General features: G+C 33.8%; 2 protein-coding genes across 3 annotated transcripts; one reads left to right on the top strand and one right to left on the bottom strand.

Moving 5' to 3' along the window:
* Positions 1-1,095: 1,095 nt before the first annotated feature.
* Positions 1,096-10,815, top strand: LOC124954008 (chitin-binding domain protein cbd-1-like). 2 transcript variants are annotated; one of them, XM_047506183.1, is made up of 3 exons: positions 1,096-1,236; positions 1,826-2,067; positions 7,659-10,815. In XM_047506183.1, exons 1-3 carry the CDS (start codon positions 1,230-1,232, stop codon positions 10,623-10,625), a joined length of 3,216 nt encoding a protein of 1,071 aa, XP_047362139.1. In that variant the 5' UTR covers positions 1,096-1,229; the 3' UTR covers positions 10,626-10,815. The 2 variants fall into 2 exon arrangements, with proteins under 2 accessions (XP_047362139.1, XP_047362141.1); XM_047506185.1 differs by lacking the exons at positions 1,096-1,236; positions 1,826-2,067 and adding an exon at positions 6,636-6,769.
* Positions 10,816-11,602: 787 nt separating this feature from the next.
* On the bottom strand, positions 11,603-12,143 carry LOC124954180. The gene is made up of 2 exons (XM_047506692.1): positions 11,971-12,143; positions 11,603-11,852 (listed from the first exon to the last, which is right to left on the bottom strand). Exons 1-2 carry the CDS (start codon positions 12,141-12,143, stop codon positions 11,603-11,605), a joined length of 423 nt encoding a protein of 140 aa, XP_047362648.1.
* Between the last annotated feature and the right edge of the window lie 1,803 nt (positions 12,144-13,946).

Genomic DNA, 13,946 nt, shown 5'->3' with positions numbered 1-13,946 from the left:
AGTGCAGTTAGTAGATAATATATATATATATATATATATATATATATGTATATGAAAATAAATATTAATAATTTAATAAGATTATACGAGTAATTAATATTGCATTATGAAAATATGCCATCTATTATGATTGAAATCTCTTGGTAGGTAAAAATGTACACATATATTACCGATGTTACATTCGTTTAACAGTTTACTATATTATCAATGATCAATACGTGATTATTATATGCTGCGAAAGATTAAACTTTTTTCTTTGTTTTTTTTTTTTCTTTTTCTTTTAATAAAGATTAATTGTTTTTAAGATCATAAAACCGAATAATGCCGAATAATGTATAAACTTAAGAAATTACTAAATAACGCTTAGCAAATTTCATTTTTTCTACATGCTATATGAAAGATACCTTTTAGTGTAATACTTTATTACATTACTTGGGAATATAATTAATTGCTCTTATTTCAGTAATTGTTATGGCTAAAATATTAAATAAAATTTAATCTATACTATTATTTACTCTTATAATAAAATTTATTATATAAATTTTTCGTGATGATAACTTTAATAGATAATGTATTAGAAATATTCATATCACTGATAATATAAAAGATCAAAGTACGATGAATTATGTAAAAAGAATTTGAGTTTCGATTATGATAGCAACTAAATTGAGTTTAATTCCACATAGAATTTGCGATTGATATGATGCGATATTAGTATCGTTATCAATACTTCCGTAGAAAGTTCTTTGGATTACGTAGGAGATATTTCTGTAGTATTATTTCATTAATTGTTTTCTCCTATCTCTCCAATATATGTATACATTTTGTTATAAAATACTAGTTGTTTTCCTCGATTGAAAATATTGAAAAATGTTTGAAAATTGATACAATAATGGCAGATTCCGTTAAGATAATAGAAATCAATGTTTTCACTATGAGGAAAAACTCTTTAAAAGATATGAGAACGTTTTGTTGTATGTGAAAAAATGCAACGTTACACTTGTACGCTCATTAGTTCTTAGAAATTAATGATATGGCGAATGTGTCTGTAACATGCTTCAAAAGACTATTTTTTGAAGATATCAATGATAACGAACGAGTTAATCGAATGATAAGCTTTTACATGCCTATAAAAGAGGTTCTTTCCTACTCACTATTATTAGTTATCAATTTATCGAGTGCGAGGTAAAGATATATCATTAAAAGATCCATTGGACAGTTTGTTCACGATGAAAGGTGAGTCAACGTATCGTTAAATTTTTGTCACGAATATTTTTTACATGATCTATTAGTGATTAATTGCTTATTAATTAACGAATTAAATAATCCATTAACATACAAGATTTTACAGGCGATAGGATAATTTACGCGTTTTATAATATCCTTCAAGATTGGTCTATAGAATATTTATTGAATATAAAAATGACATATTATCTGTTACAAGTACGTAAGATATTGTCGATCGAGATACTTATTGTTATATAGTGTTTGTTATTAGTGTACTTATCGTTATATATTGTTAAATAATTTAAGATACCGGTGAATAAAAGCTTATGCAATAAAAATATTAACAGTTCATTTTTAGATCCATTTAGTATGTCCGTATTAAAGATGTTACGTGCATACTTAACTTTATTTATCAATGCTCTCGATAAACGTACGATATTGCAAAATAGTTTGATAAGAGAAAAATCAACGAAGAAGGATAAATGTTATATAAAAAAAAAAAAAAGTAGAAACGTTTATTACAAATATAGATAAAAAAAAAACTTTTTCGAAAATTTTCAACATTTTCAATGATCTAAATGTTTTCCATCAATTTTAGGAAACTTTGGTTTGATCGCAGTATTTGCGATCATCCTAGCCGCAGTAAATTTAGAAGCAGCCCCTAAGCAGGCAGCACCTACAGTATGCCCAAGTGAAGATTCTCTCGAGGAAACGGTTTTATTAGCTCATGAATCAGATTGCAGCAAATTTTATGTTTGCTTTTTAGGTGAAAAAATTTTGAAAGAGTGTCCGTACAGTAACAGTAGAGGCGATAGGCTACACTTTAATCCTCTACTTCAGGTTTGTGACTATCCTTCAGAAGTAGGTTGTAAATTTCAACCTGTACTAACAACATATGTAGATGTGCCACTAACAAACCAACAAACATCGCAACTAACAACGCCACGTAACATACCATCCTCGATATCATCAACTAACCCATCAAATTCAATTCGATACGAAGAACATGAGTGCACACGCAGTTTATATTATGAGAACATTAATGGTAAAAAAATACTCAAACAGTGTTCGAATGATAGGTATTGGAACCAAGATCTGCAAGCCTGTTATATAGACGAGAAAAAAGAAAGTACGCACCAAGGAATCTCGAGGACAAAACTAACGTTACCATTTAACCTAACGTGTACGGAAGGAGAATTACGAAAACATGAATGCCAATGTCAACTATATTATGAATGCTGTAATGGAGATTTAGTACGGACACATTGTAAAGATGACAATCATTGGGATGATGTTAACAAAAAATGCACACGACCTGGAAAAGCAAAATGTACTTACGTTAAATGTAATGGTGGTTATTACAAACCCGACGAAGTGGATTGCGATAAATATTACAGGTGTGAAGGAACAATATATGTACCGCATAGATGTGCTTCTGGATTAAATTGGGATCGAGAAAACGAAGTTTGCAGTAAAACAGCAGATTGTCCTATAAACCATTGTGATCAAGGCCCTTACAAACCTCACGAGAAGGAATGCAATAAGTATTACATGTGTGAACATAATCATTATGTTGAGAAAACATGTCCCTCTGGGTTACATTGGGATCGAAAAAATAATATTTGCACAACACCTGATAAAGCAAATTGTCCTTATTGCACCGTAGGTTCTACGAAGCCTCATGAGGTATATTGCGAATGGTATTATACATGCTTAAATGGTACAAATATCAAACAGGAATGTCCAAGGGGAGAACAGTGGGATCGCAATAACAATCGTTGCAGAAGAATTGAGGAAGCGAATTGTCCTCTAAATCATTGTGATCAAGGCTATTACAAACTCCACGAGAAGGATTGCGATAAGTATTACGTGTGCGAACTTAGTAATTACGTTCAGCATACATGTCCATCTGGATTATATTGGGATCGAAAACATAATATTTGTACAACACCTGATAGAGCAAATTGTCCTTATTGCAATGAAGGTTCTAACAAGCCTCATGAGTTATATTGCGAATGGTATTATACATGCAAAAACGGTGGATATATCAAGCAGGAATGTCCAACGGGAGAACAATGGGATCGCAATAAGAATCTTTGCAGAAGAATTGAGGAAGCGAATTGTCCTCTAAATCATTGTGATCAAGGCTATTACAAACCCCATGAGAGGGAGTGCGATAAGTATTACGTGTGTTATCATAATAATTACGTTCCGCAAACATGTCCATCTGGATTATATTGGGATCGAAAAAATAATATTTGTACAACACCTGATAGAGCAAATTGTCCTTATTGCATCGAAGGTTCTAACAAGCCTCATGAGTTATATTGCGAATGGTATTATACATGCAAAAACGGTCATTTTATCAACCAGGAATGTCCAACGGGAGAACAATGGGATCGCAATAACAATCGTTGCAGAAGAATTGAGGAAGCGAATTGTCCTCTAAATCATTGTGATCAAGGCTATTACAAACCCCATGAGAGGGAGTGCGATAAATATTACGTGTGTTATCATAATAATTACGTTCCGCAAACATGTCCATCTGGATTATATTGGGATCGAAAAAATAATATTTGCACAACACCTGATAAAGCAAATTGTCCTTATTGCATCGAAGGTTCTACCAAGCCTCATGAGTTATATTGCGAATGGTATTATACATGCAAAAACGGTGGATATATCAAGCAGGAATGTCCAACGGGAGAACAATGGGATCGCAATAAGAATCTTTGCAGAAGAATTGAGGAAGCGAATTGTCCTCTAAATCATTGTGATCAAGGCTATTACAAACCCCATGAGAGGGAGTGCGATAAGTATTACGTGTGTTATCATAATAATTACGTTCCGCAAACATGTCCATCTGGATTATATTGGGATCGAAAAAATAATATTTGTACAACACCTGATAGAGCAAATTGTCCTTATTGCATCGAAGGTTCTAACAAGCCTCATGAGTTATATTGCGAATGGTATTATACATGCAAAAACGGTCATTTTATCAACCAGGAATGTCCAACGGGAGAACAATGGGATCGCAATAACAATCGTTGCAGAAGAATTGAGGAAGCGAATTGTCCTCTAAATCATTGTGATCAAGGCTATTACAAACCCCATGAGAGGGAGTGCGATAAATATTACGTGTGTTATCATAATAATTACGTTCCGCAAACATGTCCATCTGGATTATATTGGGATCGAAAAAATAATATTTGCACAACACCTGATAAAGCAAATTGTCCTTATTGCATCGAAGGTTCTAACAAGCCTCATGAGTTATATTGCGAATGGTATTATACATGCAAAAACGGTGGATATATCAAGCAGGAATGTCCAAGGGGAGAACAGTGGGATCGCAATAACAATCGCTGCAGGAGAATTGAAGAAGCAAATTGTCCTATAAATCATTGTGATCAAGGCTATTACAAACCCCACGAGAAGGATTGCGATAAGTATTACGTGTGCGAACTTAGTAATTACGTTCCGCAAACATGTCCATCTGGATTATATTGGGATCGGAACCATAATGTTTGCACAACACCTGATAGAGCAAATTGTCCTTATTGCATCGAAGGTTCTACCAAGCCTCATGAGTGTTATTGCGAATTGTTTTATAGATGCAAAAACGGTCATTTCATCAACCAGGAATGTCCAACGGGAGAACAATGGGATCGCAATAACAATCTTTGCAGAAGAATTGAGGAAGCGAATTGTCCTCTAAATCATTGTGATCAAGGCTATTACAAACCCCATGAGAGGGAGTGCGATAAGTATTACGTGTGTTATCATAATAATTACGTTCCGCAAACATGTCCATCTGGATTATATTGGGATCGAAAAAATAATATTTGCACAACACCTGATAAAGCAAATTGTCCTTATTGCATCGAAGGTTCTAACAAGCCTCATGAGTTATATTGCGAATGGTATTATACATGCAAAAGCGGTGGATATATCAAGCAGGAATGTCCAACGGGAGAACAATGGGATCGCAATAACAATCGTTGCAGAAGAATTGAGGAAGCGAATTGTCCTCTAAATCATTGTGATCAAGGCTATTACAAACCCCATGAGAGGGAGTGCGATAAATATTACGTGTGTTATCATAATAATTACGTTCCGCAAACATGTCCATCTGGGTTACATTGGGATCGAAAAAATAATATTTGCACGACACCTGAAAAAGCAAATTGTCGTATTTGCATCGATGGTTCTACCAAGCCTCATGAGTGTCAATGCGAATGGTCCTATACATGCATATCTGGTGCATGGAACCTGCAGAAATGTCTAAGGGGATTGCACTGGGATCGCAATAACTATCGTTGTAGTAAACCAGAAGAAGCACATTGTCCTTCCTATAAATGTACAGAAGGTTCATTCAAGCCCTACGAAAATGTATGCAATATGTATTACGAGTGCGAAAATAATAATTATGTTCCGAGAACATGTAAATCTGGATTACATTGGAATCAAGCACGCAATATTTGCACATCAGTTGAAGAGGCAAATTGTCCTTACCTACCAAAATTAAGATGCATCGAGGATTCTACCCTGTATCACGAGTGTAAATGCGAATTGTACTATCAATGCGTAAAAGGTGAATTGGTCCAAAAGAAGTGCACAGATGGAAAAGAATGGGATCGCGATAATAATAAATGCGAAATAGCTGAAGTGGCAAAATGTCCTTATCATTCGTCTACTTGCAAAGAAGGTCCATTTAAATCCCACGAAATAGAATGCAACAAGTATTACGCCTGCGAAAATGGTACTTACGTTCAGAAAACATGTCCATCTGGATTATTTTGGGATCGAAAACACAATATTTGCTCAGTTCCTGAATTAGTAGATTGTCGTGTGTGCATCGAGAATTCTACCGCCCCTCATGAGTGTAATTGTAATTTGTACTATCTATGCAGAAACGGTAAATTTACCAAGCAGAAATGTGATGGGAAATTGGAATGGGATAGAGTAAACCATCAGTGTAGAAATCCAAGCGAAGCAAATTGTCATAAAAATTTCGCCTGCGTTGAAGGTTCTTATAATAACGTTACGAAAGTATGCGATCCTGGATTATATTGGAATCAAGAATACAATATTTGCATGAAACCATTAGATGCACTTTATTCTACGGCACTTATTACCACGTGTGCAGAAGGTCTTTTCAAACCCCACGAGAAGGACTGCGATAAGGTTTACATGTGCATAAATCACATGTACATTCAGCTTAAATGTTCATCTGGATTCTATTGGAATCAAGAACGCCTATACTGCACCGCACGATCAGAAGCAAATTGTCGTCGCCGACCCTGCGTCGAGGGTTCTACTCAGGCTGATAAATTGTATTGCGAATTCTATTATAAGTGCAAAGGCAGTAGGCTTATCCGACATAAATGTCCAAACGGATTACATTGGGATCAAAAACACAATATTTGCACAACACCTGATAAAGCAAATTGTCCTTCAATTCAATCGAGCCAAGCACGTCAGGAACATCCATTCGGAATCAAAACATGAAAATTTGCACGGCTTCTTAAGTTACAAGGTTTAACAATTAAACGATTCCTCTATAGCACATTATATATAATACACATCTTTCAACGCGACTTTTTTCATTATCATTTTTTTGATTACTTACTCCACTTTTATCAAAAAACGATAACTAGAAGTGTATTTGAAATTGATATTATCATTGCAAGTCAATTTACTAGTCTCTTAAAACTAGTTGATATATTTATATTAGAATCTCGCATTTTTTATTTGCAATATCATAGTCTTCTTCAAAGAAAAGAAGAAAAAACAAACAGATAATAACATCTGAATGGATTTGATCAATCCATTGTAATCATTTTTATTGCCATTGTTTCCATCAGCTTATCACACAAATTTCGTCATGGTTATTATTATTAAACGTCATGGTTATTACTAACACATTATTAATTGTTTTGTATTTAGTCCGAAATAACATTGCAATAGATATTTATCAAGATCAGATCGAATCAAAATCTTAAGATTTTAAACATTTACTTTTCTTTTGCATTGATTTTGCTACAATCATAATACCAAATAATATTTGTCTATATGTCTAACATAGCAGACAGTTTAAAATGCTTCATTAAAAAAAAAAGTCCGTTAGCAATATTTTATATTCATAAAATAGAGCTATATTTTATCCATTATCCACGATATTATTAAATTTTTGTTAATAATTTTATTCTGGGATATAGATTGAGCTTTCCATTAATCGTCTGAAATATTAGAATATAATGACTACTTTTTAATAATATAATCTAAAATATAATTCATAATTACCAAGTTTGTTCATTGAATAATTAAGACTATTGCATAACATTTTATTAAATATACATCTTTGTATGTTCTAGGATGAAATAAAAAAATACTTTATAATCTTTACCAATTGCTGCGATTTATAGGTATGCATACAGCCAGAGAATTCGAACTGCAAATCTACAAATGAAGAAAATATACCTGAAGTATCTATAAAGGATGCTCATTTAATGGAAGAAGTTCCTCCATCATCTAAAATAGTTTCATCATCAACGTATACTCAGGGTGTCCCAGATCATTGTCCTTCAGATGATTTCGGAAAACTTGTACATTTGCCCCACGAAACAAATTGTTCCCTATTTTACAAATGCAACAAAGGTCAAAAAATACTTCAGAAGTGTCCACCAGGATTACATTTCAATCCAGTGATGCAAATATGTGATCTGCCAGAAAATGCTAAATGCAAGAACAAACTAGACAATAAAGTAGACGAAAATCAAGATTTATTAAAAGTTAAACAATCAATTATTTCTCAATCATTAGAAACAGAAATTATTTCAACAACTCCTGGCAGTATCCCAGATCATTGTCCATTAAATGATACTGGTGAAGTAGTACATTTGCCTCACGAAACAGATTGTACGCTATTTTATAAATGCAACAAAGGTGAGAAAATAATTAACCAGTGTCCACCAGGCTTACATTTCAATCCAACTTTACAAGTTTGCGATCTGCCGGAACATGCTAAATGCACCAGCAAACCAGAAAATAAAGAAGACAAAAAACAAGATTCATTAAAAGTTAAACAATCAATTATTTCTCAATCATTAGAAACAGAAATTATTTCAGCAACTCCTGGCAGTATCCCAGATCATTGTCCATTAAATGATACTGGTGAAGTAGTACATTTGCCTCACGAAACAGATTGTACGCTATTTTATAAATGCAACAAAGGTGAGAAAATAATTAACCAGTGTCCACCAGGCTTACATTTCAATCCAACTTTACAAGTTTGCGATCTGCCGGAACATGCTAAATGCACCAGCAAACCAGAAAATAAAGAAGACAAAAAACAAGATTCATTAAAAGTTAAACAATCAATTATTTCTCAATCATTAGAAACAGAAATTATTTCAGCAACTCCTGGCAGTATCCCAGATCATTGTCCATTAAATGATACTGGTGAAGTAGTACATTTGCCTCACGAAACAGATTGTACGCTATTTTATAAATGCAACAAAGGTGAGAAAATAATTAACCAGTGTCCACCAGGCTTACATTTCAATCCAACTTTACAAGTTTGCGATCTGCCGGAACATGCTAAATGCACCAGCAAACCAGAAAATAAAGAAGACAAAAAACAAGATTCATTAAAAGTTAAACAATCAATTATTTCTCAATCATTAGAAACAGAAATTATTTCAGCAACTCCTGGCAGTATCCCAGATCATTGTCCATTAAATGATACTGGTGAAGTAGTACATTTGCCTCACGAAACAGATTGTACGCTATTTTATAAATGCAACAAAGGTGAGAAAATAATTAACCAGTGTCCACCAGGCTTACATTTCAATCCAACTTTGCAAGTTTGCGATCTGCCGGAACATGCTAAATGCACCAGCAAACCAGAAAATAAAGAAGACGAAAAACAAGATTTACCAGAAATTAAAGGAACATCTAGTGCGGCTCCTGAATCATCGACAAGAGTTCCAGCTTCATCGACTCCTGGCAGTATCCCAGATCATTGCCCACCAGACGATTCCGGTAATGTAGTACATTTGCCTCATGAGACGAATTGTTCGCTGTTTTACAAATGCCACGAAGGTCAAAAAATTGTCCTTCAATGCCCACCTGGCTTATATTTCAATCCAACTTTACAAGTTTGCGATCTGCCGGAACAAGCGAACTGCAAAAGCAAACCAGGCGATAAAGAAGACGAAAAACAAGATTTACCAGAAATTAAAGGGACATCTAGTGCGGCTCCTGAATCATCGACAAGAGTCCCAGCTTCATCAACTCCTGGCAGTATCCCAGATCATTGCCCACCAGACGATTCCGGTAATGTAGTACATTTGCCTCATGAGACGAATTGTTCGCTGTTTTACAAATGCCACGAAGGTCAAAAAATTGTCCTTCAATGCCCACCTGGCTTATATTTCAATCCAACTTTACAAGTTTGCGATCTGCCGGAACAAGCGAACTGCAAAAGCAAACCAGGCGATAAAGAAGACGAAAAACAAGATTTACCAGAAATTAAAGGAACATCTAGTGCGGCTCCTGAATCATCGACAAGAGTCCCAGCTTCATCAACTCCTGGCAGTATCCCAGATCATTGCCCACCAGACGATTCCGGTAATGTAGTACATTTACCTCACGAGACAAATTGTTCGCTGTTTTACAAATGCAACGGAGGTCAAAAAATTGTCCTTCAATGCCCACCTGGCTTAAATTTCAATCCAACTTTACAAGTTTGCGATCTGCCGGAACAAGCGAACTGCAAAAGCAAACCAGGCGATAAAGAAGACGAAAAACAAGATTTACCAGAAACTAAAGGAACATCTAGTGCGGCTCCTGAATCATCGACAAGAGTCCCAGCTTCATCGACCCCTGGCAGTATCCCAGATCATTGCCCACCAGACGATTCCGGTAATGTAGTACATTTACCTCACGAGACAAATTGTTCGCTGTTTTACAAATGCAACGGAGGTCAAAAAATTGTCCTTCAATGCCCACCTGGCTTAAATTTCAATCCAACTTTACAAGTTTGCGATCTGCCGGAACAAGCGAACTGCAAAAGCAAACCAGGCGATAAAGAAGACGAAAAACAAGATTTACCAGAAACTAAAGGAACATCTAGTGCGGCTCCTGAATCATCGACAAGAGTCCCAGCTTCATCGACCCCTGGCAGTATCCCAGATCATTGCCCACCAGACGATTCCGGTAATGTAGTACATTTACCTCACGAGACAAATTGTTCGCTGTTTTACAAATGCGTTGGAGGTGTCAAAGTAATTCAACATTGTCCAGCAAGTTTACATTTCAATCGGGTTTTGCAAGTCTGTGATCGGCCAGAACATGCTGAATGCACGAACGAAAAGGAAGATAAAAATTAAAATGTAGCTTACTAATTACCACATCAAGTACCGTATGCCCTACTTTTAATATTCTTGAATATTTGAAAGTATTACATGTTGTCTTAATATTTAACGTTTGTAATTATCGGTCTCTGTAGCAAAATACGAAGTACCTATTGTAACAAAGATATAAATATATATAATATACTAATTTGAATTTGTAATCATATTATGTTGTTTTTATTGAATTGAATCTATTTTTTTTTTAAATTATTCACTTCCGCAAATTATTTGTGGTCATTATCAGTTAAAATAGTGCAAATGAGATATTGAGGTTTTTGCAAATGATACTTAGTAAATATTCATTTATTATAACTTGAAGGAACTTACTGTTTATCTTAAATATTATTATAATTGATTAAATAAAGATTTCTTCAATTTTTCTCATTAATCATATATTTCCATATAATATTCGTAGCAATGAATTATCTATTTGGTTGGACTTTCTTCCATAAAACACATAACTTCTAAGATCTTTTGAAGAAAGCATGTCAATAATACAACTTACATAATTCTGGATCATTCCTTTTCTTCTCTCTTTTAATACCACCTCAGACACAGCTTTTTTACAACATGGAATTAATTATGTTTACTAATAATCGAAACTGCTAGATACACGTTGACAATTTGAATGTAAAATAAATTGTTCCCATTTTATTTTTAAAGCCCAAAGTGCCGTGGTCTAATATATGAGTTTTATCTTATTTTAAATTACGATGGTATTAAAAGACGTTATAGAATCATAAAAATAAATAGTTATGTTTTCTGTCATAGAAACATTACTGCAGATACATCTAATCGAAGTGTAAAAATGTATTAATTTTACAAGTCATCAATTTTATAAAATCATCATTACTTTGACTAATTCAAGTCACGAATACACGACACTTTAAAAGAAATAGTTGAACTTTGAATTGTTGTAATTTTTCCAACATTGAAAATCGATAGAATCGTATTTATTCTACGTCATCGTAATAGTTATCAATCATGTCACTTAAATTTTCTGACGGATTATTTCGAAATATTTGCTTTTTTGTATCATTATCTTGAAAATTACGAAAATTGATTTGTTCCTTTATCGGCTTGCTCTTATCCTCCTTTTGTTGTTGAAAATGGCGGTGAGTATCAAGTATAAATCTCAAAGTATTCCACGGATATCCTAAATAAAAGGCAGGGAATGCGTTACCTCCGGCTCTTTTTCCATACCTGTGTTAAGACGTAAGAAAACTCGTTCATATTCGTCTGTATCGTTCATTTTATCATTATCTCATGATCACATGAATATTGCTCGATGAGAAAACATTAAAAATAATAATTATATTACCTGGCCTTTCCATTTATCGAATAATAATCTTTGACGAGATCTAAATATCTTCGTAACTCTTCCGGACTTGTAAAAACTTTTGGTCTGGTTGGTCTAGCCATCGGTTCGGGTTCGCATTGGATGATAGTGATACCAAAAATAGTAACAAGTATCACGAGAACGAAGGATTTCATCTTCTATTTTCAAATTGGACGTAGATCGTAAATCAATATGTTACTGTAAAAACCAGTAAGTTCATTATTCATTCTATTTATTATTTCATTGTATTATTCATCACATATTCATTGTATTATGTTATTTATTTTAAATTGCATTAGATACAAGAGAAAGAATACAAGAAAAATATTTGAATCGAGTGACCTATTTATTACGATAAAATCTTTTCACGCGAATGAATGGAGGATTGTTCGATGAGAAATTGCATGAATCGATTGGTTTAAATCAATAGACTGGAAAAGCTAGTGAAATGCAATATAATACTATGCAGTGTAAGAGCCATGTGGATGGAAACTTGACTCCAAAGTTACCTGTTGCTTCTACCACGTTTCGCTGGTCCAACAAGTAACTTTGTCGATAATGGTAAGTTCTCGTTCTCGATATCGGCAAAATTGGAGAAAATAAAAAAGTCAAATAAAGAAAGTTACAAACAGTTGCCTGATTCCACATATGAAATAAATGAAATAAATGAAATAAATGAATGAATGAATGAATGAATGAATGAATGCTAAATGTTTCGTTGACGAAAGAGCTTTCATTTGATTTTATACATTTTCCTCGCTATATTTATTTCACAGTAACTAAGGATATTTATTCCTTATAGCAAACGAAAAAATTTCAATTTAAGCTTAAGATCTTTTTTTTGTCTTGCGTGATGAAATAAGAAGTTTATTATTAGAAACTATATATAGAGAGAAAGGCTTAAAGATAGAACGATTATAAAGAAAGGTTCGACGTGGAGATTGAAACTCGTATAATACGGATCAAGCGACTGAGCGAATTAATTATAGCATTTTTACAACCACTTAACGGGACAATATTGCACGTTGGTGGTTATCCAGCGCAGGTCCAGTTCATAGATCGATCGTTTTTCATGAAATTGTAAAAACTTATATAATGGTTGAAAGATTAAAAGAATACACGTTGTTACATGAACATTTCAGTATTAAAAGTCTCTGTTTTGCGGACAATAGTGTTACCGTGAAGCCGTATAAAAGAAAAGAGACAACATTATACGGCACTGATTTCTTCGTAATATTCATAACGTAATTTATGATAGTGGGAAGGAAATCATGCGAGTGAAACTTTCATTATATCTTCTCCGTACGATGACATTTATAACGTCAAATCGTAGATCGATCATGAGCTGATTCATTCAAATCTTTTTTATTTCATCAATGTAAATTCGTTCGACAGATTTATTCTCCCATGGACATTTTCATCCATTGATGTAACTTTCGACCATTTAATTAAATGGAACGGAGATAGCGAAATACGAGTTAAAAATCGATAAGCCCGAACGCGAGGTATTTTTCTTCAAATTGCAAACGAAAATGATTTTTTTCCTACGCTTAACACGACGTCAGTCATGTTAAACAATTTCCACAATTTAAACGATTCGGTCTGTCAGAACGTAGGGTCGGAACACTTCGTTAAAAATAATATAGAAATCTCGTACATATGTATATCGGTGAGATGTGAAATGACAAGGTGACGTCGTTGAAATTTCATTGAATATGTAGTAGCGATTTTTATTTATTCTCTCTCTCTCTCTCTCTCTCTCTTTGTTTGTTCGTTTTTTTTATTCTCTTTACCCTTTTTTATATATACGCTTATTTGCTAATTGCAAGAATTTGAATTGACTTTGACAGCGACAAGTTCTCTTTCGTTCAATTAACTCGTTAAAAAGTTTCTTCCGGAGAACAACGACTACTCGTATTACGAGTTTTCCTATTAATTAAAATGCAGTAATTGTAAAG

The sequence above is a fragment of the Vespa velutina genome, chromosome 14 (genome assembly GCF_912470025.1).
Source record: "Vespa velutina chromosome 14, iVesVel2.1, whole genome shotgun sequence".
Taxonomy (NCBI): Eukaryota; Metazoa; Arthropoda; class Insecta; order Hymenoptera; family Vespidae; genus Vespa; species Vespa velutina.
Note: the sequence above shows the minus strand (reverse complement) of the source record. Positions and strands in the feature narration are given on the sequence as shown.